The sequence below is a fragment of the Lathamus discolor genome, chromosome 5, assembly GCF_037157495.1.
Source record: "Lathamus discolor isolate bLatDis1 chromosome 5, bLatDis1.hap1, whole genome shotgun sequence".
Classification (NCBI taxonomy): domain Eukaryota; kingdom Metazoa; phylum Chordata; class Aves; order Psittaciformes; family Psittacidae; genus Lathamus; species Lathamus discolor.
The window spans coordinates 4,778,864-4,803,601 of record NC_088888.1 but is presented as its reverse complement, the minus strand read 5'-3'; the positions used below and the strand labels follow the sequence as shown (position 1 = coordinate 4,803,601).

At 42.5% G+C, this 24,738-nt stretch overlaps 1 protein-coding gene across 2 annotated transcripts in view; it reads left to right on the top strand.

Moving 5' to 3' along the window:
• The window catches only part of EPAS1 (endothelial PAS domain protein 1), a 112,506-nt gene that overhangs the window by 19,872 nt on the left and 67,896 nt on the right, over window positions 1-24,738 (top strand). Inside the window, exon 1 of one of the 2 annotated variants that reach the window (XM_065679484.1) lies at window positions 15,216-15,531. The exons of the other annotated variant lie outside the window; for it this stretch is intronic. Within the exon in view, the coding sequence (XP_065535556.1) occupies window positions 15,506-15,531 (26 nt within the window). The 5' untranslated portion in view covers window positions 15,216-15,505. Of the gene's footprint in view, window positions 1-15,215; window positions 15,532-24,738 lie in introns of those variants that run through there. 2 annotated transcript variants of the gene reach the window in all.

Genomic DNA, 24,738 nt, shown 5'->3' with positions numbered 1-24,738 from the left:
CAGGTCCTCAGGCAGAGTAAAGGATACAGTTTTTCTAAAGATTTGACCTGTTGTATCTTAATGTCAAATATATTGACCACATGTAAGCATGAATAACTGTTTAAATACATTTTTCCCCATATGTTGGATGGGAGGATGTGACAGATGTGCAACCTAAAGCAAACTACCATAGTGTAAAAGATGTCAGGAAATAGTTAATAATTCATCGTTTCTGCAAACTGTGGTAACATGTATTCAGATGCCTGTTGGTTTCTGTTTCAGTACTTAAAAGACAGTATCAAGATGTACTGTAAACAAGAGATAACCTTCCATGAGACAGCTGTGTTAAGCTCCTCCTTGTTTTATTTTTTTACTACTGAAAGAACATTAAAAACAATATCTTTAGAGACAATCAGTGCTTCTAGGAAAATGCCAATTAATAGATAGAACCACATTTTCCCTCCCCCAATTCCCCCTTTTTTTCACTGATTAAAAAATACTTCCTGGTGCAGTGCAGTTGGAGAATTTGGCAGGCAATCTGCATTTCAATGGAGCACAACTGCTGCCTTTTCTTCCCTTGAACTCTCTCAGCCCAGCTGTAGTGGCTTCCTCCCTCCCCTGGCTCTGCTCCTTGTGCATCCAGGACCAGGTGGAGTCTGAGTCTGCAGTTATTTACATCAAAGGTTTAATGCAGTTTTCCTGGCAAAATGGTATGGAATTCTTGCTTCCTGGATTTCAAACCTTTTATATTTGAGAATAGGAATGTTTACTATGGAGACAGCAATAACATAGAGCACCAAGGTATATTGACTTTGAAAGAAAAGGAATAATAGCCTGTCTGCAAACCAGAATATGGCACATTATGGTGACAGAGACATCTATCGTCTTGGCTGCTAGCCATTGCGGTGGTTGGTTATGGCATTACTCATAGGTAGAACTTCAGAATTGGGAGGTTTGTGGCAAAGGCACTCTGCAGCCAGTTGTGAAGTCTCAAAGGCTGACCTTCTCACCAGAAGGCAAAGTCCCTTCGGTGGTACTGGTATCAGGACAAGTATAGCAGTCCATTGACATATGCAGCTTCCCTTGGAAACTAGAGTTTTTATTATTGCATTCTAAGGAAGAATAAGCAATAAAGTATAAAGGCATCTGATTGACGCCCCTGGCAAAGCTTGCCAAGCAATTTTGACTTGGTTGGTTGTGAACTGCCCTAACTACACAAGGTAACCTAATGCTAAAGTCATTTCTAGCTTTCTTCACCTATGCTAAAAGGTGGAGAACCTTATTGTACCACCTGAGAAAAATCAAAAGGTCTTGCCCATACCCTTCTCTTAGTCTTGTGAAGTACTGAATGCTTCCAAAAGCTTGAGTGTGCGCTGAAATTTACCTTCTTGCTCTCTCCAACACACATGTAACCACATTACTTGGTACAGTGGCACACAACACTGACAGATCCTCTTGTTCCTGTCAGTCTCTCTTCCACCATGCAGCTCACTGAGACAGAAGTCATAAGCTGTCAAGTACCCGTTTCAACACGCTTAGAAATGTGTGAGAGAGTATAGCTCTTCTTCTCCTGTTCCAATATCAGTGAAGTGCCTCAGAAACCTCTTAACACTGTCTCCATGCAATTGTGCATTTCATGTAGTAAAAATAAGCTGAATATTTACATTATATGAATAGGTGCACAGGCCAAGAAGTTCTGCTTGTGAGTTGCTGCTTGAGAGTAGTAAGGAAAAAGGTTTCTTTTAATATATTTACATGCTTTCAGAAAAAACAAGGTAGGTTGATGTTGCTAGTTGTATTGGGAAGGTTTGTGTCCAGATCCATAACTGATTCAGTTGCCCTGCAATGTATCAGAGCTGTCTTCTTGTTTTTCTATTGCTTGGGTTGTGTGTGTGGGGGGGTGTTTGTTTTCTCTCCACTGTTTATTTTCAGATTCCTGAGGTTTTGCTTGCCTCATCTTTTCAAGTTTGCCTTTGAAACTATGAGGTTTAGAAACCCTTTTAAACAAAAGTTGAGATTTTCATGTAAGTTCTGCTTTAAAAGTGACTTATCAATGGTAATGAAATTGATGATACAAGTAACCCATTTCAACATTCTTGACTTCATGGGGGCATAGACTGAAAGAGACTTCCTGACTCAACAAAACTGATCTGTTACTGCATGTGGATGTCATAAAATCTTTCTGAAAACATAAGAAGTGACTTATCTAAGCTATTTAGATTTTTCCCTAAATCCTTTTCCTGCACAGCTATTTAGGCTGTTACTCCTCCAGTGACTGAGCACATTCTTCTTGGTGTGAGCACTTTTTGTGTGATTGATTCATCACTGATTTGTGATGAAACTTGTGTATTGATCACCTTTATTCAAAAAAACCCAGTAATGTGCTATGGTACCAGTTTGTGCCTGCTATGTACATCAGATCACTGGTGTTTAAGGGTCTGGAAAACCTGGTATCTTGTCTGCACAGGACAATACAAATTATGCCAACATACTATGGAAGGCTAGTCTATGACCATTATGTGTTGCAAGCTCAGAAATAGGATAACAATTTATAAACACTACAGGAAAAGTTTTCAAACCCAGAAAATGGGTACCTACCACAAGGGAGGAGAGAAGAGATGATGCATCTGTAAAAATATTGGGTCTGTAATACCTCCTTTGTGGTAAGATTAGTGGAAGGGAAATAAAAATAGCTTGTTGATTATGTTTTAACTCTATTTCATTTGCACAAGTTTGTGAGTGGTGCTCTATACACCTTTGCCAGTTTCACACTGCTGAATCTGGCCTTCCTATGTCAACTGGGGGGGGGGGGGGGGGAACAACCAACCAAAATGAAAGACCCAAGTCAGCACCTCAAGAAACCATCTTCCAGTTGTATATCTCCCCTCATCAGATATTTGCACATCTTTTCCAAGAAGTGTTTGAATGTCCAGTTATAGCTCACTTTTCCTTTAGTTTTCACTAAAATCTAAGTCTGTATAATTTAATTCTCATTGAGTCATTTAGGCTGGAAAAAGACATTTAAGATAATAGACTCCAACTGTTAACCCAGCTCTGCCAAGTCCGCCACTAAACCATGTCCCTAAGCACCACATTTACGCATCTTTTAAATAGCTCCAGGGATGGTGACTCAACCACTGCCCTGGGCAGCCTGTTCCAGTGCTTGACAACCCTTTTGGTGGAGAACTTTTTCCTAATATCCAGTCTAAACCTCCTCATGTGCCACTTGAGGCCATTTCCTCTCGTCTCACTGCTTTTACTTTGAGAAGAGACTGACCCCCCACCTCGCTGTGACCTCCTTTCAGGTAGCTGTATAGAGTGAGCCTCCTTTTCTCCAGACTAAAGAGCCCCAGTTCCTCTTAGCTGCTTCTCGTTGGACTGATGAAAATTAAGAGGGTTGGGCAAGATTTGTTATTGATAGTTCCAAAGAAACTGCTGTTACTCTCTTCATTGCCTTCCACAGCAAATTAGTTTAAGTATCTACCAAATATTCTTTATAGGTAGTTAAGTCTGACATCTCCTCTCTTTCTTACGCCCCCATCACACCCCTCTTCTTAGAAGTAGCCACAGAGGTTGTCTTTCCCTGCTTTTTGGTACAGCAACCATTCCCAGTCAGCTCTCAAAGATAACCATTTGCCTGAGTTTACTTTAGGTCAATCTTGAAGTATGCTATGACAAACTACGGTGAGAGTGGTTTACTTAAGCATTTTACTGATTCTGTCTCTAACTTAAAGGATATGTAATCCTCGTCACTGTAACAGCAGCCTGCTCACAGCTGGCTTCTGGCAAATGCTGATGCGTGATGGTGGTAAACACTTTGGTCTCCTTGGCATCGGATCAGTTGGCTGATTCATAACTTGAAGTCATCACTCCTGATGAACACTCAAGGAAGTGTTGTTCAAAAAGCTACTGCAGGTAGCTGCAGTAAAGAAGCTGCCCATGTAGGGAAAACTAATAACTGATGCAGATCAGGCAATCAGTGATAAAGAACTTGCAATAAAAGGAAATTAAAATGGTAGGGCCATTGGTAGAGCTAATAATTGGTAGTGCTTATGTGGAAAAGGATTTAAAAATATGAATAAGAAAATGCTATTAGTTCACTTAAATGTAAACCCAGAAGAACAGGCAGTAACACTAAAAGGCTGAGCATTTATATTTGCATTCTGCATTTGAGAGAAGCCCAGTGACACAGAAATCGCAAGATGAAATGAAAAGTGTTTCCGTAACACTCATAACAAAAGAGGGTAGTGAAGAGAAGTCTTTTGACTTGCATATAGACAGGCTGAAATGACTTGCATCTTAGAATTTTAAGAGTTGGCTGAATGGGTGTCTTGGATACTGATTTCTTCCACAAATAGCTATTTGAAATCATGGAAAAGATAAAGAGATTTGACCCAAAACTTGATGTTTTAGCAGCAGTTTTAGAAGAATTATAGTTGTATTCTGGGGAAGATAATGGAACAATTAATATGTAACACACAATAGTGCTGTGGTGTAAATACACACCACAAACCAAAGTCTATTTCAGTAATGGGTTCTGCTTCCTGTAGAACATTTCAGTTGCTGTCATATACTGTTTAAATTAGAAACTAGAGTGAGTTGACTTAGCAGAAGATACTGAGTATTAAAACTGGATGTTGAATGTATTGCAGCTACATGACTGACAGGTCTCGAAATGTACCAGTGATAGGGACAGGGAGCGTTTATAGAAAGGTTTGGCAAAGCTTAGTTCTTCACCCAACTCTGATTACTTTTAACACATAAATTGTTCATAGTAGAGTAACGAAAAACTAGCCAACAAGCCTGTGCAAAGGCTGAGGAAGCATGAGGTGATGGAGACTCGCAGCACCTGAAGGAAAGTGGTGGATGTGCTCAGAAAGCTGGACACTGCCAAGCCTGGGCTTGCTATGTAGTTACACAGTGAAGTAAAAATGGGGTCTATGTTTGCCAGGTGCAGCAGTCCTGGAGTGCAGTGCATTAAACTGCAGTTTAGTGACCCTTGGCTGGATAAGTTACTGAACCTCAATATCTCGTATGTTTGTAACTCGAAATACTAATGTGATCCTTAAATTTATGAACTGAAGAATTCCAGCCAGTGTCACAAAGCAAAACTATTCTTGCCTTGTGTTTTACAGGGGAGATACTTTTATGGTGCTTTCCAGTTATTCCAGTATAGAAATTTCAGGAGATCTATCTAGGAATAATTAAAAGAGCAGAAAACCATTTGTAGAAGGACACAGGGAAGAAAAACTTGCCTAAGGAGTCAAGAAGCAAGATGGAAGATAAAGCAAAGGGGAATGAAGTTGAAATAACTTCTTATTGATTGTGAAATGCCTATCACATTTTATATGCAGTAGAAATTCAGGCTGTTTCACATTTAGTGTAGGTTTTCAACTGGGAGGATAAAACATGAGACTATCAAGAGTTGTGATGGGTTCTTGCCAAGAATTATCTAAAAGATACCAATAAGCTTCTCTGTGATATGCTGTTTTATTGGCTTTTATCTATGGCTTTATGACAACAGTATTTAATGAGTCTTTAAATGGAGCATTTTGAGTGAAGGTGATCTGTCAGTTTGAGAAAGAGATGGAGTGACCTGGGGAAAGAGCCACAAAGGGGGAGTCTGGGATAGGTCTGTTGGAGAAGATGGAAAGGGGGGTGAGGATTTAAAGGACAGTAAGGATCTGGCATTTCATCAGCAGACTCCTGTAGGACAAAAACTAGTTAGGAAACAACACTGACAGAGTCGGATGGCAGACGAACATGGGAGCCTTTATATTCCACTGAAGAGTGCTTTGCTTCTTCACAGCTTAGGTACAACCTCAAGCTGTTGAAAATCCTACTTGTCTCTTCTGGAGTAACAGGAAAAACATGTTAGAGACTCCCCAGAATGACAGAACTCCCTCTTTCAAAGGATACTTTTATGGACATCTTCTAAAGCATGGAGATTAAAAAGAACTTTGCAAAAAAGAGAAATTCAAAGAGAAAAATAACCCAAAACCCATTTACAAGGCAAGGATTATTTTGATAAATGACAACAGTACTTTGTGGTCCTCTCTCTTTTTTTCTTTCCCCCCATCATCATCTCTGTGGCTGAAGTTTCCATATCACAAAAGGGGTATTTCACAGCCCTCGTAGCAGCTAATGGGAACTAACAATCCATATTATTTACTGACTGAAAATCTCAGCTAGAAAGTGAGAAGTTATCCCACATAAATGCAAGAGGAGAACACATGCTAACTCCTCAGCTCAGTACTTACCAACCCCGCTTTGATTCTGGTACTTGCCAGTAACACTCCATGCTTCATGCCAGAAGCGGAGCAGCACAGCTTCCAGCACTTTCCAGTACTTTCATCTCAATACTTCATAATCTGTCTGTTATTTATTAAAGAAATGTAAAAGTTTCGACATAAATTACTTATTTATTCATCTCTTGGGAGATTCTCTCATTTGTTTGCCAGGTTTTACTGGAAAAGAATGCAAAGTTGCCTGACAGAATAGATAGTTCAGGCTTGTCTTTCCGTTTTCATTATTTTAGGTTGTGTGGCAGGGATATTGGGCATTTTGGGGTAAAAATGACTCTGAAAAGTATTCAGCATTTTTAATAAGAACTAGCTTTTAATTTAAACACAAGATTCTTTTGAAGTTGCATACACTCAGACTGCAAAAATTACTGTTTCCATCAAAAAGCATTTCTTCACAAGCATCTTCCCTTCCGGAACATTTTTAGGAGACAAAGCTACAGAACATAAACAGAGAAATGAAAACTACCTAAAATATGGATCTAGATACAAAGTCAAAGTGGTGGTAATAATGTGAACACTAAGTTAATTCGGTTTGTTAAAGAACTCTGCTGAAGTCATTTTTGTGCCTGTAACTATGGAAATATGCCAGCACTCTGTGTTAAGCCAAATAGTGAGTATCCAGTCACCAAAGGACTTAAAACTTAAGTTCTTTAATGTGTTCAGACCAAATCATGGTTTAATTAACTAGGACGTTGATTCCTGGCTGTTACCTTGCCTTTGGACCTTGCTACAAATTGTTAATGTCCTTTTATTTTTCTGACAGTGAGGGATGTGCATGTTTTCTGATGTTTTTCTGAGGCTCAGATGCACTATGTGACGCTGCTTGAATGACTTTCAATGAAGCATGCATCTGCGTAACCAGAAGAAGCTCTGCGCAATCAGTGTTTGGAACCATGTAGGCTTAGGGAAAAGCTTTGATATCCAAGGTGGTTTTGAGCTGAATTGTTGTGATAACAAGAGTTAGATGCCGTGATTTCAAAATCTTGCTGGTTTTATTAAAAACTGGTGTCAAGTGGACATTTTGGAAAAATCCCACCAGTGATCATACAGCAGAATGAAAGCAACTTGTGCAGATGGTGGGAAACGTCTTAAACTGACTGATCCATGTGCCATTAATGTTGGCTAATTGTTGAGAAGCAGGAGGTCCTGTTTTCAGTTTCATGATTTACATGGATGTTCTGTAGGACTCTCGCAGCAAAACTTCCATCTGTGCCTTTGAAAACTTGAGAGTGCTGTTCACGTGTTGCTCGTTGTTCATTTCTGATGCAAGGCATGTCTGGGACTCTGCTGTACTCGTCTTGGAGTTGGTGACACAATTCAGGCAGAAAACCTGCTGAGCCTGTCAGGCTGGCCAAGATCTTGGGCCCTACTGGCCTAACATGCTCCACTATTTGAAAAATGTAATTGGAGGTTTTGCCTATGTTCCCAAAGCCTTGCTGTCTGAAGAGAAAAATAGTTCCAAACGTTGCTCTTTCCTTGGGCTGCTGCACTTACCTCGTCTGCAGGACATGTATAAAATCAGTAAGTCAACAACTCCCATAGCTTGAGCAAACGCTTTTGTTGCAACTGCTCTGAAGCAGAGGGTGGATGTAGAGCTCTGATAAACTTACTGGTGATGGAGATTCAGAGGTTTTAGCGCTTTTTGAAAGACTTTTGAAAGGCAGTGTGAATCTCTGAACCAGTTGCTTTGTCACTGGTAAAGAAAGAAAGAAAACCTGTATAATAGTGTCTCAGATTTTGAATGGGATTTTCAGGTATCTGAAATCCGACTGCAGGCATCTGTAGCAATGTAAATGAAGAGTAACCTGGAATCAGTGACTACATAAGGGTATTCATGTGATTCCCATCTTTGGCTTTTATGAGTACATAACCTTGTGAGTGGTGCTGCTGCTTAGTGTTAATTTTGAGTATGCAAAAATAGGATGATAAACTCTTATTTGAATGTATGTGCTGTGACCAAACTCACTACTAAATTTAATCATCTTGGGTTCATCATTAATGCTAACTTGCAGCAAGGTGTAATGGTGGTTCTTGGTTTAATTCTAATGACTGCTGAAACCAAAGGGTTAAGGGTTTGGAGAATGTTAAAGCATTCCTTTACCAAAGCAACTTGCAATGCAATTAAATATATTTCCCCACAGAAATAAATGACTTGGGATATACTTGCAGTTTTCCCTTAATCTCATTCTTTTCTTTCTCGGTAGAAATGGCACATGTTAGCATAACTTACATATTACAGTGTAATGAAGAGGAATGTCCCATAGTACGCACAGCCATGGTCATTATTGATAACAGGTGCCTCACGCATAGCATTCAGCACATAGACTTGGAAGAAAAACACAAAGCACAGAGATGGCTTTGGGGATAAATGGGGACAACTCTCCAACTCCTTGTCTGTATGCGAATCACTTGCCCTGTTACCAGTTTCTTATGTTATCTCTCCTTAAGAACCTATAAATATTTCCAGGAGCAGATTTACTTGAGAAACAAATGTCAGGCCCCATGCCTGGAGCGGTTCTCCAGAATAGAACAAATTTCAGGGCAAAGGGGAAAAAGGCAAACTTGACCAGCATTTTAAACAGTCAGGTTGCTGTAATCTCATGGCTGTTGAGGCAACTCGTGAGCAGTTTGGCTGTGTGGGCAGTGGGGGTGTGCAAGGTAGGTGGAGGCTGTCCCAGATGTCTCCAAACTTGAGTTACACTCTTGCTCCAGGTCACATCCTCATGGAAGTTATGTTTTCATCAGTGACTTAGAGCTAGGGGAGACTTGGTTATGGTCATCCACTGTGCAGTGATGGCCTCGGGTCAGTTAAGGTTTTAGAGTACCCAGGATACATCTGGGAGTTGTACAGCAGTACCTTTGGGCTGGGATTTCTATTACCAAGAACCTCCTCCACTAAGAAACTAGCCTTTCTTTAGGACCAAAGAAAAAGTTCCAAATGTCTGAGAACAATACCGTGTTATCCTTCCAAAGGATGCAGTGGTAGGGAATTGATCTTTTTATGGCAGTTTTCTGCTTCCAGAAAAGGTTTTTTTGTTTTGTTTTGGCAGGGATTTGGCATTTAGTATTGCAGCGCCTGAAGAAGTGGGATTTCTTTTTGCAGTTTTACAATGATTTGTCACTTAAAGTGACAAGTGTCTGCAGGGTTAATATTCAGTGGCCTTGTTAAATAGCAGTAATTTATGAACAACTGTTTTAAACACTTTTCAAAGGTCTTCATTAAAGTAAATTAGTCTTTGGTGAATAAAAACAGACTAGACTTTGGTGAATAAAAACAGAAGCTGGCATTAAGAAGAGAGCTCATTGCTTCAGTTTCATTCCAACCTGATTTTCCTTGGGAATTTTACTGCTATACAGAAAGTGATTGTATGCTTGAGCATCATCCATGTGCCATGCAAACCATCTAGAGTAACTGCCAGAGATTAAAAGATTTCAGAGCTGCGTTTCCTGTGGTGTGAAGGTTCCTTTTGCACACATATATATAAAAAACATATACACATGCTTTTTATGTGTACAAAAATATATATTTTATAATATTTTATAGCTATATATTATATATTATATATATTATAATATATTTTATATAATTATATATGTGTATGTACACACACATAAAAAACAATCTCTTGGCTCTACTTAAAGTTCTGCAGTGGGCATGTTATGCTGTCTCTGAATAAATATTTGTTGAGTGACTGTTAACTACTAGGAATTGGTATCAGTTTCAGTATTGCAATAATCTTCAATCACAGCTTCTCATCTCTGGACATGCATCTGGCACACAGTGTTTGTGCTCATGTTCATATTCCTTGTCTTCTTCCTCTGTGATAACTGTTTCTTTGGGGACAGGAAGTAATCAGTATTAAAAACATTGCTACAAAACCTGGCTTTTACAATCCACCCAGAGGAACAATTTCCCTTCCCATCTCCTAAATGTTATTGATGTTTTTGCTGGCCTTGAGTAAAACACACCCCGATGATCTTGTGTCCATGTTTCCTTCTCAGAGCTACTGTCAGGGAGCAAGAAGAGGCTGCAGGCCTCTTCTGCCTGATGCTAGCATTGACAGATAGTGTGGGTAACATTGAGCGTGAAGTAAACAGGTTAAAGTAGAATTGGGAAGTAATAAGTAATGGTATCTATACGGTGCCTACCTTCCAGAAACATTGCAGAAGGGCTATATCTGTTCCATGCTTCATTTTCATTACATTGGACTATATATATATATATATATATATATATATATATATATATATATATATATATATACACTATATACCAAAAAAAGCATACAGTAGTAGACTGTATTCCTAGATTAAGCTCATCCCTCTCCAGTAGTGTTTTAAGTACACTGGAGTCTCACATGGTGCCCTAAGTCTTTAAGCTTCTGAGTGGTTGTCCTGGCTGATGGGCAGTTGTTTGCATTCTAGATGATGAATCAGGTTCCTGCTTAACAGATGTGTTCAGCCTTTACTCTCCACAGGCCAATACAACAAAAAAGTAACTGTGAAAAATATTGTATTTCTAAATTCTAAGTTATTGACGGTCAAGGGGAAAACCAGAAACAAAAGGTTTCATTTAACAAGCTGGTTTGCATCTGTTTGCTCCTTGGTTTCTTGGTTGAGCTCTCACAACATTTTAAAGCTATAGTTTCCAGCATCATGTCAGGAGTGTTTCTATTTACTTATCTGTTTTCTCTCTACATGGGTTCTATTGCAACACTTTTTCCTTTAGTTTACCACCAGTCCTTGGGATAGGCCTAAGACATCCTTAGTATGTCATTTTGAAAAAGGCTAAAAGATAAGCTCAGTAATTTTAAGCCTTCTAATATTTACAGGTACATTCCCAACATTTTGGCCATCATGTCTCTTTTTTTTTGGGGGGGGGAGTGTGATGGCTGAAAGGTCTGGAATGTGTCTGTAAATAATCAATGGCTCAAAATGCTGGAGCTTATCTGAGAGCCTTGCTTGAAGGTGTGCACTCAGTGTTTGGAAGCTCTCAAAGACGTCTTAATGTAGTTCCTCAAAATTACACTTTAAACTGGCTGGTCCAGTATTGCGTATAGTGCGTGTTGCTTTCTGCCTAGGGTAAGAAGGAGAATGCTGATCTATCTGTTCTTGTGCAAAAGCAATATAATGCTCTTATACAAGAATTCTCTCTAGCATGAATCTGTAGCAAGATGCAGAGGAATCCTAAAGAGTCTGCAGGTGTGCTAGCTGAGGTGCTGTTTCCTACCCTGCCAAGTGGTTGGTGCCACTGTGGATAAAGGGCTCGGCTACTGATTTTGCAGAAGGTACATTAATGCTAAGGTACAGGCACACACCTGTACTTAGGAATGAAGGTGAGAATGAATGGAAGTGACTGGTTGCACAAGGAACAGGACTTCCTTTTAAACTTATTCACCATGGTTCAGGCATTGTCTTTCTATGTCCATCTGAGCATCTCTGCTTTGTCACATTGACCTTTTCACACAAAGTTTTGTGTGTTTTCTGTCTCATTTGCTGTCGTGTGTAATAACTGCTCTGTGGCTGTAGCTTTCTGGTATAAGTGAAGAATCGTCCTTCCTTCAACATATCAGCAGTGTCGCAGTAACAGGGCTCTCCTTTCTCCCTTTCTCTTTCCTGTAATGTCATTATCTGGTTTTGCAAGCATCAACTTTTTGCTGTCATACTTTCTCACAGTATTGAGGAGCCAGAAAAAGAAAGAAACCAAACAGGGGTTGCTAACAAATCTGGAACATTTTGTTTTCTCAGCAATATGTTTTTTAGTAGCTGCTTTTAATAAGGATGCCTCCCCTGCAAGGGATGGAGTATTAATGTTTTCTTCTGACTACTCTGGAGCATTAATTGCTGAACAGTGTTGAACTTGTGTGTTTTACCAGTACTCTTCAGTCAACACAGATGCCAGCAACATGCATGCACAAACCAGAGTACCAGAACTGCTTTCACTTCACTCATGATAGCTATGCGCATTCAGACTGGTGCAAGCACTGATTTAGAGGGTTGATTATACACAGATGCATATCCTGAGAAAAAACAATGTAGCATAACTGGTCCTAAATCAGTAGTGTCTTTCAGAATCGACGGCAGTGATCAGGAGCTTCCCTGTATCTTGCTTGGGTGATGGGGTGTTCCTGTCAAGGAAACCCAGAAGGGCGAACTGAGCACCAGGGGCTCGGTCACTATTGATGTGCATTTCCTAACTTGCCAATGTAGTTTAGACTTGAGGGCGGGTTGTGACAATTGCTCACACACCACTGTTTCAGTGACTCTCTTCAAACACCTCACCTGAAGGCTGCTTTTAGGAAATCAAAGTCTTTCTGTTATGATAGCATCTCTAGAATAATTCATATAGGAGCAATGTGGGTCATCTGTAAGTCCCAGAACAGAGCGGATGGTATAACAGCTTGTGTTACCTGTAACCACCAGAAGTAAGGAAGCCCCATCTGGAAACCTTGCAGGATAGGGTAGAGAAAATAGAAGCCAACCGCTGCCAAGGTCAGCTCATGAGTTTCCCTGAGTACTTTTTCCCCTTCCACAAGCTTTTCTCTGAGCTACACCTACTAAGCTAAGTGTAGTAAATGCAAGATGAAACGTGAGGAATAACATGGGACTACAAACCAGAAAGAGCCTTTATAATGGTGACAGTAATTGAGAGAGCAAACTGTGCTTACTGCGTGTTTGAGGTTTTTCTTGGCTTTCCTATCAGTTGTCATCTCCTGCAGGTTAAATAATGCATGTTCATAGAGCAAATGCATCCAGAGTGTGGCTCCTATAGGAACTTCTGAATAGTCTAAGATTAGAGAAAGTCCACCTTAGTGTGGATGCTGCTGCTAATAAATATTGACTGACCATAAAGGAGATCAAAGCAGTCATGAGGTGCATGTAAGAATACAATTATGTGATTCTCTTTTCTACTTCTTGGTGAAGAACAGTACTTTCTGCATCCCTATAGGTACTGTGGGGGTCCTTATTGTTGCAGAATGTGTCCAACAGAATGACAAAGATATATTTGATCTTTCCCTCCCTGAATAGTCATAGGAACAAGGGGGAATTAACAACTGAATTTGGCTCCAGAAGACAGGCCATTTGTTTTCATCATGGTCAAGACGGGGAGCTCAGCTGCAGGAAGCAGTAGTATAGGCAACTTCAGGAACTGGAATTGGAAGGGAGCTGTAGGAATCACTTGTTCTTGCTTGTGTCATCTCTCAACGCAGCAGCAAGGTTCTGGTTTTGCGGGGCATTGACCTGTGTTGAAGCCTAGCAGTTGTTCTGCACGGAGGAGGACAGGTGGTGGTGGTTCTTGCGTGGCACTTGGATGTGAAGTCTCCTGTTGTCAAAGCACCTTCAGGCCTTGCTGGTCAGCAGAGTTTCCCTCTGTTTAGGCTGTTAATCAGCTAACTATAACCCTGTAGGCAAAGCCAACAAGAGTTAGGCCAATGGGCTAGATATGAAATAATCTGACATTTACCAAGCGGTTTAGATTTAGTTGATTCAAATGCTTTCCTTGTCTGATTCTTGAAGCCAAGTTGTTTATCCAAGTGAAGTGCCCTAAGATACAGCAAGAAGCATTGACATAGCAGAGATCAATGGAGGATGAAGAGGCCTATTTAATCTAGGAAATGAGTGACTTGGCTCTTTGATCCTGTTGCATTCTTGTGTTCCCAGAAGGTTAAATTTAGTCCTGCGTACACAAATTCTGTTTGACTGAGTTTACTTGGGTTTTAAATATTTGTGGGTTTCTTTTGTTTGGGTTCTCTTGTATAACAAGAAAAAAACCCCAAGTGTTACCACATAATTAGGCTGTTGCTGTGTAAGCATGTGTAGCTCTTTTTAGACTTGAGAGCAGAATATGCAAATTCAACCCCAAATTCATTTTTTCAAACATTCATATTGTGTAAAAGAAATAAAAAGAGCCCCACACCCTCTGACCCATTGTACACAAACCAGCCTATGAAGGGGCCTAGGGAAATTGCTCACATTGGGATAACCAAGAAATAAATCGAGTTTGGCTCATTCTGCCTGCAGTACTCCCATTTTCCGCAAATACGGGACACCAGGTGCAGTGTAATGCAGAGGTGTGCATTTTGGTTTGAGATGCAAAACTGTACGGTAAGCCTTAAAACAGGAGGGTAGGACTCTAGATTCTACAGTGATGAGAGAGAATCTCAGGAAAGCCTTGTCTGCTTTAGTGTGGAATAAGTGCAAATCAGCGTTGAGGGTTCTGAAAATCAAAGTTGAGGGTTCCTTATTTACTGTTATTATTTACATTGATCCTAACCAGCCAACTACAGCAGATGCTGGCGTGAGATGAGCTCTGGCACTTCTTGCCCCTGTGAATTCACTGCGCGTCGCCAACTACGGCTCTTTAAAGCGCAGGAGTTGAAATGCGCTGCCTGACATCGAAAATGAAGTCGAAAAACCAGGCAGAGGAAGGAAGTCCCATCAGGGAGGCAGAAGCGCAGCCCCTGCGCTCCTGCGCACATCCCTCCTCCGTGCCGCCGGGGCCCCGCACACCGGCTTCGGTGCTTGGGGTGGCCGGGGTGGCTCCGGGGGACACCCCCTTTCCCCGAGCGGAGCTCCGCGATGGAGCCGCCTCTGCCCGAGCAGCTCCGCGGGCGCGGGGCAGGTGCCGCGGTGCTGCTGCCGCTGAGCCGCGCAAACGGCTTGTGGGGAAAAGTACAAAAAGTTGTCAAACGACAAAAAACGAGACGATTCAACCCAAAGCGGCGCCGGGGGACGCCGTGTCCCGCTGTCCCCGCAGGCTGCGGCCGGCGGGGCAGGAGCCGCACCGCTGTCCCCCGCCGGGCAGGCCGCGGCCGGTGCCGGGGGCGGGGAGGCCGGGGCGCGGCGGCGGAGCCCGGCTGCCCCCATTGGCGGTGGCGGCGGGGCCGGGGCCGGGGCGGAGGGGGCCGGCCCTGCCCCCGCGGCCGGCGGCGGCCCGAGGTTTAAAGTGAGAAGTTTCTGCGGGCGGTGCCGAGCCGCACAGCCGCCGCCGCGCTCTCCTGCCCCGCAGCAGCCGCTGCCGCCGCCTCCCCCGGGCGGGCCGTACAATCCTCGGCAGTGTCCTGAGACTGTACGCCCGCCTCGGGGGCGACCCGGCCGAACCGGATCGCCGACCGCTCGCTCGCTCGCTCGCTCGCCGCCCGCGGAGCCCCCGAGTCCCGCGGGCAGGTGCTGAGCCCGCCCCGGCCCGAGAGGCGGCGCAGGAGCCGGCAGCCGCCGCGATGACAGCTGACAAGGAGAAGAAAAGGTGAGGGGCCGCCGGCGAGGCTCCGGGCTGCTCGGGCCGCTTCGTCCTCTTCCTCCTCCTCCGCCGGCTCCCCGCTCCGCCCGCGGCAGGGCCGTCCTGTTCGGGGCTTTGCGAGGGCTCGGAGCCGGAGCCTCTGCGCGGACCCAGCGGCAGGAGTTCGCCCAGCCCGGGCTGGGGCTGACGGGGAGAGGAGCGGGGGAGCAGCGCCCAGCCCGGTCCTTGGGGCCGCCTGCGCTCCTCTGCCGGGCGCGGAGCGGAGCTCGGGGGAGCTGCCCCCGCCGGGCCGCACCGCACCGCGGCGAGCAGCGCCCTGCGAGGAAGCGGCCGCGGGTCCCGGCTGTGCCCGGTGGGCGGCGGGCAGGTGCACCCAGAGTGCGGCCTGCCGGTGCGGGTCCGCCGCGCTGCGGTGCGGCTCTGGTGCACGGTGTGGCAGGGCTTAGCCGCCTGGTATGAGTTAGGACCTAGTTGTTAGGAAAGCATCTTTCCCTTGAGGACGGGGGTTTGACGGGTAACGTCCTTAGCAAAACGCGTTTCAGGGTTAAAACCTTATGGATGTAACTGCCCGCCTGTGTAAGCCCGTGCTGATTTCTATAAAACTGATACACTGGGGGACAGATCCTCGCTCCAGCCGCCCGAGAAGCTGGATATCGCATCAGATGTGCGGTCGCGGAGTTCCTCAAGTGCCGGCGAGCTTTCCTAGACGGCTGGCAGCTCGGGAGCGCAGGGCGCTGCGCCGTGCCAAGGCCTGCCGCCTGGCCGGGATGTAGCGCTGGGCATTGCCATGGGTGCCATAAGGAACCTTCCGAAGGGAAGAGAAGTGACTCGCTAGTTTTCTGTCGCTGTCTCAGTGCGTTTTCCTGTTGGTTCTTGCGGTTGAACGTCAAAATAAAACTTAAGGATCCCTAACGCAGAAGTTACAGGTGGAGATTAAGAAGTCTCCAGTCGTGGCTTCAAGCCTGTAAGCAGTTCCTGCTGAACGAGGGCACTGACACGGTGGAGGCTTAGCAAGTGAATAAAGGTCCACCAAGTCTCATAACAGGGTATTTGTTGGGTCTGTTTTATACAGCAGGCACTCACAAGGCTGAATCTATTATTGGCTCAGGTTGCCGGTCTGACTACGGATCGTGTTCGTAAACGGTGTGATTTACAGACTAAGAATTTTATCTTGTTATTTGTCATGTACTTTCCAGTTGATGGTGCACTAAACTTTAAACACTGTGTTTTGGTTTGTATAACAGCTCCTTTTTTTTGAGTCACCCTATGACAATGTCTTAGGGGAAGTATTACAGTATAAACCATGCATTTTCCATGTAGTTCCCTCAGTTTATCAAACGCTAATGTGTTAAGGTTAAATAACTGCCTCAAGTGTATTTTGTTCCAGGCATTAATCTTCTGTGCAGGCTATAGAATAGGGGTATGGTTTGTGTCCTCTTGTGTCGAACAAGGGAGTAAAAACATATAGCACAGTATAATGTAGTTATGAAAATGTATTATAGGAATGAGAAGAATGAAATAGTGTGCGTGTTGAAAATACACTGTGTTTGTTGTATAGCCTTTTTTAATGAGGTGCTCTTAATCTCTTCACTTCTAACCTCTTATTTTCAAACACTGCGAGGGGTTGATTGAGCGCTGTCTAATCTTGCAGGACAGCATGCTGGAGTGCTTTGTGGAAATGCTCTTCTCTTACGACACAGAAACTTCACAGGGCTGGTTTGAGCACTAATCCCGACCCTGTCACTGATTTTACATCAATCTCGTGACAGTCTTGTGACGTTCCACCGACCCTTTTTCTGCCTCTTTCAGGAGCAGGGGAATGGTTATCTGGCTCTTGGGATTGTTGTGTAAATTAATGTTTGTGGAAGAACTGGGGGAGCAGCTGAGGAGGGATTTAAGACAGCGCGCTTGTCTGTGAGCATATGTACGTCCCTAATGGGGACCTACCCTGTGTAGCCTAGTGAAGCAGGGTTATTTATTTGTGGGTTTTTAGATTTTCCAGTACTATTACAGAATAGATTTATTGCCTTGAGTTCACCGGTTGTCATATTATTTGCTTGATCTTTATCCAGATACGCAGCTAGGAAATCCAACCTGACTCGCTAATAGCATTTATAAATCAATTTCGAGGAGAAAAGGTGGTGGGGGTAATCTGGTTTACCAGCTTTCCAGGCAGCTCTGGAACATATGTTTAGAGGAGCAGTTCTTTTATTGTTAAACAGATGCACTATGGAAGTTAATATTTGATTCTTTTAACGGTCCATTTAAGTTGAAGAGCATCCTCAGGTTCTCATTTGAAGCTCTGTCAATAGAAAAGAGCAGTTGCTTTCTTTGGAACAAAAGTTACAGCACTTTGAATAGGCTGTTCTCCCCCAGTTGAAGTCAGTGCAAGACACTGACCTGTGATTAATATAATAATGATTTTTCTTAAGTTAAAATAATAATCTGCACAGTCTTAGATACAAAGTCTGAGGTTTCTTAGAATGCTAATAAATAGAAACTGCAAAAAGGAGGAGCTAAAAGGTAAAACACACTAGCAAAATAGTAAAAGCTAAGGAGACTGTCTGTGGTTAATGTGCAGTACATCAGCTAGTAGATAGGTCCCACTTTGGGCAGTTTTGTAGAATACCTTGATGTGATTTTGAATTATTTAGTCATGTGTTTTTTGAATTATTTAAGGGATGTGGTTATTTTGTTAGGAATGGATAGTGTGTCAAATGGACTGTTCTGGGTGGACAAACAGTATATGCCTGAGAAGTTTGAAACCAGGCTCAGGACAAATCGGGTACCACTGAATATGATTTATCATTTGGCTTCACTTTTTCAGTTGCGGTGTTTGAAGATTTGTATGTTTGTTGCCCAGTTGTATGAAAAGCCAGATCTGCAGCTCAGGCAGGTTCTGTGCTAGTTCCCCTATACACCGCTGGGGTCAAACCTGGTATAAGTAATGTTCTAGGGGTCTGTTTAACTTCTGGTCCAGATAGTAAACAAATGGGAGTCCCCCCAGGTATTGACTAGCTAAATGACTGCTTTCAGTTACCCTTTCACTTTGGGCTTTATTAGATGTTGTGCCCCTCTGAGCAGATGCTTTGTGCCTCAGTTTCCATTGACCTCTACTTCAGGAGAGGGATTCTGCCAAGCTGAGGTCACTCTTGGCAGCTCCTGCTCAGGATGAGGAAACAGTCCTGATGGCACCACTCTCCAGAGCTCAGGTAGTCAGTTGCTCTCAATGGGTGTAGTTTGGGTGCCAGGAAATGCAAGCATTTGGATGTGCCAAGGTGTTGAACTGCAGATTGCAGGGAACTTACTACAGGTCTCAGTTTTGTTCTACCCAGTGTGCCCAGTGACATTTAAAGAATGTCACTGTTGTCAGGTGTGCTATCCTGTCCTGCAACAGTGGTGAATTACCTGACCTTGTCCCTCCACTTGCCAATATATGTTGTTCCTAATGTTCTTGCAAGCCTCACTTTATGTACTTCAAACCATGGAGCTTTGAATGCTTTCCTTTGTGGACTATTGCAGAGGTTATGTGACTTCACAGAAAAATTGTTCAAGTGTTGTTACTGCTGAGCATCTCCCCGCGCACAGCCCATATGTTTAATCCTATTTGCCTCTGTGTTAACATCTGCCCTTACAGTTTTTCTTATTTGGAGTTGGCAAAAGGAAATGTAATCTCCCGAATTCACGTTGAAATTGTTTGGTTAGCGCACTTCTGTGATACGTTAACATCAAGCAGCTTGGACTTAAGTTTCAGCACCAGAAATGGAGGCACTTCACGGCTTGCAGGTCTTCTTGAATGACTCCGGTCACTTCTTCCCATTATACTTTGGTTTTGCCACTTCTGGGTTCTGCACTCACTGCCCTTTCTGTATTTCTACAGGTGTGGAAAGGGATTTTGTACCAGAGGAAATGATAGGCTGCACGAGTGCCTTGATGCTTCCCTTTGACTGCAATGGCACATAGCAGAGGTTGGGCTGAGCTGTGATTTGGTGTCCTGGCCTGCTTGGGACAGCTTGACTTCCATGGCTCAGCTGCTGTTGTTTAACTTCTGTGGAGCCAAAGCATTTGAGCTTAATTTGACCAGTGTGCAATGCGAGGGCTTTCTGTGTGTACCGTCCTCCCAAACTTACCTGAGCTTCTGAGGATGTGTGCTTTGCAGGGGTGCTGCAAGGGCTGGCTTGGCTCTGCTTTGTTTAGCACTTAGATTTTTAACCTGCTCTTGGGCTTACGCCCCTAAGTATGCTGCACCTTTCTGTGTCATGTCCTTTTCACTTACCTTCTGATGCTGATCATCTCCTGTCATATTTATCCTCTGTGGTTCATTGGGAATATCTTGCATATCGGAGGTACTCTGCAGACAGGAGTTTTGGGATTATGTTGCTAATTTAGGAGAAGTACCACAGGTGTCAGAATGGATATCTCTGCCTTCCTATAGCCTTGTTTGTTATGGTGGATTCATAAACATTAAGTATGCTTGTTTTCAGGTTCCAAGCAGGAGCTGCTGTTAGCTGTGGTAGGGGCATATTTTGAACCTTTTTCCATTATTTTCAAATGGGATAGTCCTGTTAAAACTGAGAATTAGGATAAACATTAGAATAAGGACATGAGCAATACAATGGCAGGTTTTATTTGCAAATAATAAATATATATAGAATGGTCTTAGTCCTCTGAAGCTATTTGTGAAATGCTATTCTGTTAGCTGCTCAAATGTTGAGAATGTCTTGTATACCTTAGTACTCATGAATACCTTGGCTCAATAGCTGGCACAAGGTTGACAGAACCCTTCTCTTAAACTAAGCGAAAGAGCAAGTGTGGTTATTATGCAGCTGGTGGGATTTTTTTTGTCATTTATCATTCTTGTGCTCCATTTGCTTAAAAGGCAATACAATGAAGGAGTTATGTGCTGAGGATAAAATCTGGACTTCTTATATAAGAAAAAAGTAACTGTTTTCTTGAATTTACAAGGCTACTTTTAATGGATTATCTTTCTGAAGTATGTAAAAAGGGAAACTGTCTTTTACTGTGCACTTGGAAAGTAGATTAATGAAGTAGAGTAGGCCAATTGGCTGATAAATGACTAATGTTCCAAAGTAACTCTCATTTAATTATGCTATTTACTTCTTGAGCTCAAATCTAATTATGATTTTGGTTCTTTCCTCTGTGACTTTATTTAGGTCTGGAAAATGTAGCTGAAACAAAACCTACCATAATAAATTCTGATATAAATGGGCATCTTTAGGTCTTAAAACAGTTAGGCTTGTAATTTCATTTACTTGACTGTTATTACAAAGAGTTTGGAGTTGGATAATGTATCCATTGTGCTTGTCTGTCAATTGCATTGCATGACACAACAAATAGTCAATATTCCAATTGCATTGCATGACACAACAAATAGTCAATATTCCATTCTATAGAAACTCATCAAGTGTTTTGCCAGACAAGAAGCAAAGTAGCTTTAGTTGAATTTTTATGTCTGATCCTCAGTCAAAGAGGTGCCCTGGTCTTGACCCTTCCTCCGTGCGCTAATAAGTGGAATCAGCAGTTTTCTTGGATTAGGGGAATGTTTAGGGTGTTGTGTCCAAAAAGATTGTCTGAAAAATTCAGGAACTTTATGATTGCTTTATGTTAGCCTGTGGGCATGCGGTTCATATCGGCTTATTGCAGCTTTATGAGCAAGTTCTGTGCATCTGGGCAGGAGGGAAAACCACTCTCTTACTTTGTTTCTGCTCTCAAGTGGAGAAAAACCCTAGGATAATACAACTCCATAGCCTCTTTTATTCCTAATACAAAAACATTGAACCATCCCCCAAGTTCGTTCTGCTGTGTGTGTATACATACGGTGTTCTGCTTTCAAGCAAACATTAAGTAGCGTATGTTTTAATCTCAGGAATTTGTGGAGTATCTGTAGAACCAAACTGACAGTTTTCCAAAAGCATCTCAGCAACTCATTGGTGTTTCCAACAGGATACAGGAGAACTCACAAACTCACACATCTCTGAAAGCATGTCTTGCATGTGCCTGACTTACCCCTCCAGACCCTACTTCTTGAGGCTGGTCTCTAAATCCCAGCTGTGACCTACCTGAATGAAAACCCAAGGCTATAATGATTCTGATGGGCTGTAAAGCAGGATTGGGGTGGAGAGACAACAGGGATGTGGCCATTTATGGGATTTGGCTGGGATTTGTTTGTTGGGGTTTTTTTTGTCGGTTGATTTGTTTTCTTTACTGTATCATCAGTAAGCTTAAGAGGTGTGGCCCAACTCTGATCTTATCTCACAGCTACTATTAAGTGTCCTGGGCCATTTTTAATCCTGACTAGTTGTTGTGGTGATTAGGTCGCCATTTACTCTATAAACACAGTGCTGATTTAACAGTGCACCAAGATGAAGGTGAGGTTCAGAGAGCTATGATCCCCCACTGAGTATATGCTTCAGTCCTTCAGATCTGTAAAATGAAGGCTGTATTTATTAAATAGGTGGTGGACAGAAGATGCTTTTTCTTACTGATCTGGGCTGGTGTCAAACCTGCCTCAAGTTTTTCTGAATCTAAATAAAAAAGACTTCCTGCTGTGTGCTGGCCTGCGTATTAGCCCTTTCCTGCTGCAGGGAGGGTGGTATATATGACCAATGGGGAGGTGTATATGACCAATATATCCTGCAGGATGCTGCTTCTCACCTTCCATGTTGCCATACCCACAACATGTTTAACATCTTAGCTGTCCTTTTTTGCCTGGGGGCTGTCCCTGGAAGCTGAGGCCATTGTGATGGGGGATGTGGTGTGATGGTGCATGCCTGGCTTTGGGTCCCATGCTCTAGAGGGTTACCCTTTTATTGTTTTCCTACAGAAAAGCCGTGAGTGCCAAGTCTTCCAGTGCACACTGTTGCCTGCCTCAGGTGTTTTGGTTTTTATTCCAGGATTCACTCATTGCCTTTTGCTTTCACCTCCTTTCCTGCAACCCCAGCAGAACAGGAGGCTGGAGCACTTTATTTTTGGATACGAAATACTGCGTTTGTTCTGCTACTTTCACAAATAACATTTTGGTGCTAGAGGAGTGAGAGCAATCTGACCCTCTCGTTTTGTTTTGGGAAATTGTCTTATCTAAGGAGAGGCTAAAATTAGAAGGGATATGGGCAGGGTTGTGTATGTTGGGTTTATGGTTGGTTGTTTCATTATGTTTTTAAACTGAGCAACTCTTCTAGCGCATGAATCATGTGGGTGTAACTTATGGCACTTGATAGCAAGCAGCCTGTCTGAAGGTATATGTGAAATAAGATTGCCAGGATCATTTAGAAACTATTTGGAACTACTGAAATGTGAACTTAATCTATTATAAGTATTTGTTACTCATTATCTAATATACCAAAATACATTTGGTTAGAGTTAAGCAAATGAAGGGAAGATATAAGGTGCTGGTTTCGGAGAATGGGTTAATGAGCAGTGGAAGAGCTGCAGATGCAGCTGATAGAACAAGTGTTTTCTGTAAAAATAAGTATTTTATTGGAAAATAATCCTTCCAGAGCACCAGTGAAACACAAACCAGTGTTAGACTGAAGCGAGGGGATGGGATTGAGAAATGGTAAAAACCTTTGGAGGTTGCTGAAGCAGTTGGATTCCCGTGTTGTATGTTGTTAATCTAAACCTGGATGGTTTTCCTTTGAATGAGACTTAAGTAATCTTTAGTCTCTTTTTAATTTAAAGATTTAGGTTTTTTTCCTCTGGTATTTTGACTTAATGGGTGTTTTGGTTTCCCCCAGATCTTTTTCGTTTTACCAAGAGCTATGAGACACATACATGAATCTGGTTTGGTGGCTTGACCTCAATCAAGTTCCTGTCTTCCTTTCAGGGAGACTCTTATACGTTTATCTGCTAAACCAAAATATTAGGCATTTCTTTCACGTTACTCATGAAGCCCTCATCACTTAAGGCCTTGAACTGAGAACAGTCCCAGTCTTTCAAAAACTGCAATTGTTTAAACAAGTTACCAGGTCTGATGAAAATATTTCATTGTCTTTGGATTGGTTAGGGCAGGAAGTGTGATTTGGCAATAACAAAGGTCTCCTCTAGTTCTGGTTGTATGATCAGCTTGTCAAAGACCATAGTATAACTGAAAACATAGCAATAATGACCCTCCCTACCCCTGGTCCACATCACTGGCTTCTGATAGGACAAACACAGTCAAAATGTGGGAGAGATGAGAACAGCGTGTTGCAGAATTTCTTACTTGGTTGTTCACAAAGGCCTGATAATTTCAGAGTCATGTTCTAGAAACCCTGCGTAAGTATGGTGAGAGATAGAAATGTTTGCCTTTCCCAGGAAAGCCATTGCTTTAAGTAACAGAGATAATATACCGCGAAATACAGTGATCCCAAGTGATACCCACCTTTGGCCTAGTACATGCGTTTTCTTTAGGCAGCCAGCTTCTGATTCCTTTAGTATCTGTTGTTTAGTACAGAGTAGGTGATTTGCTGAATGATTGAAGTCAGTACAATAGTCTGAATAAGCTGCATACAATCTAAATAATGTTCCCTATTGCTCTTCCCTTCTTAAAAGGGAAAGCTGTTGCTAATTTATAGTGTCAAGAGGCCCTACTAACTTTCCTAAGTCTTTGCATGGGAAAAGGCCATTAAGAGCTGAAAATTTTGGTGCGAGTTGTTTAATTCAGAAGTTGCTGCACAGCGTTTTTCCTTTAAGACACACACGTGTGCTTGTAAGAGAAATATTTGTTTAGGTAATAAGCTGACGCAAGTATGAAGTGGGATGGTTATTACGCAGTTTTTATAAAGGGGGTAGAAGTAAGCTTTAAAGAACATTCCTTGTATTTTGTTTTAGCCATTAGCATATCTAAGGTCTTTACTGCAATAAAAAGGCACTTCAACTCTTGGTATTGCAGTTGTGGTTCGCACTTGCATTTGTATGATAAACTACAAAGCAACCCTATTCAGTCATTTGGTTTAGGACATTCTTGTTGCTGGTGTTGGTCTTTGAGCCCTGTCCGTTGATTCACAATTGTATCACCCTCTCTGCCGGTAAATTCTTGGTGTTATTGGGTACTTGTCACAATACTTCAAAGATCCTTTGTGACGTTAACACAAGCTAGAAATCCCCCACCCCTCTGCATTTCTCCATTTGTAAATATGGAATGTCGCTAGGAGGTTGCTAAACTTTAAGCTGTCATGCAATTTATATCCAAAATTTGTTGCAAATACCAGAATA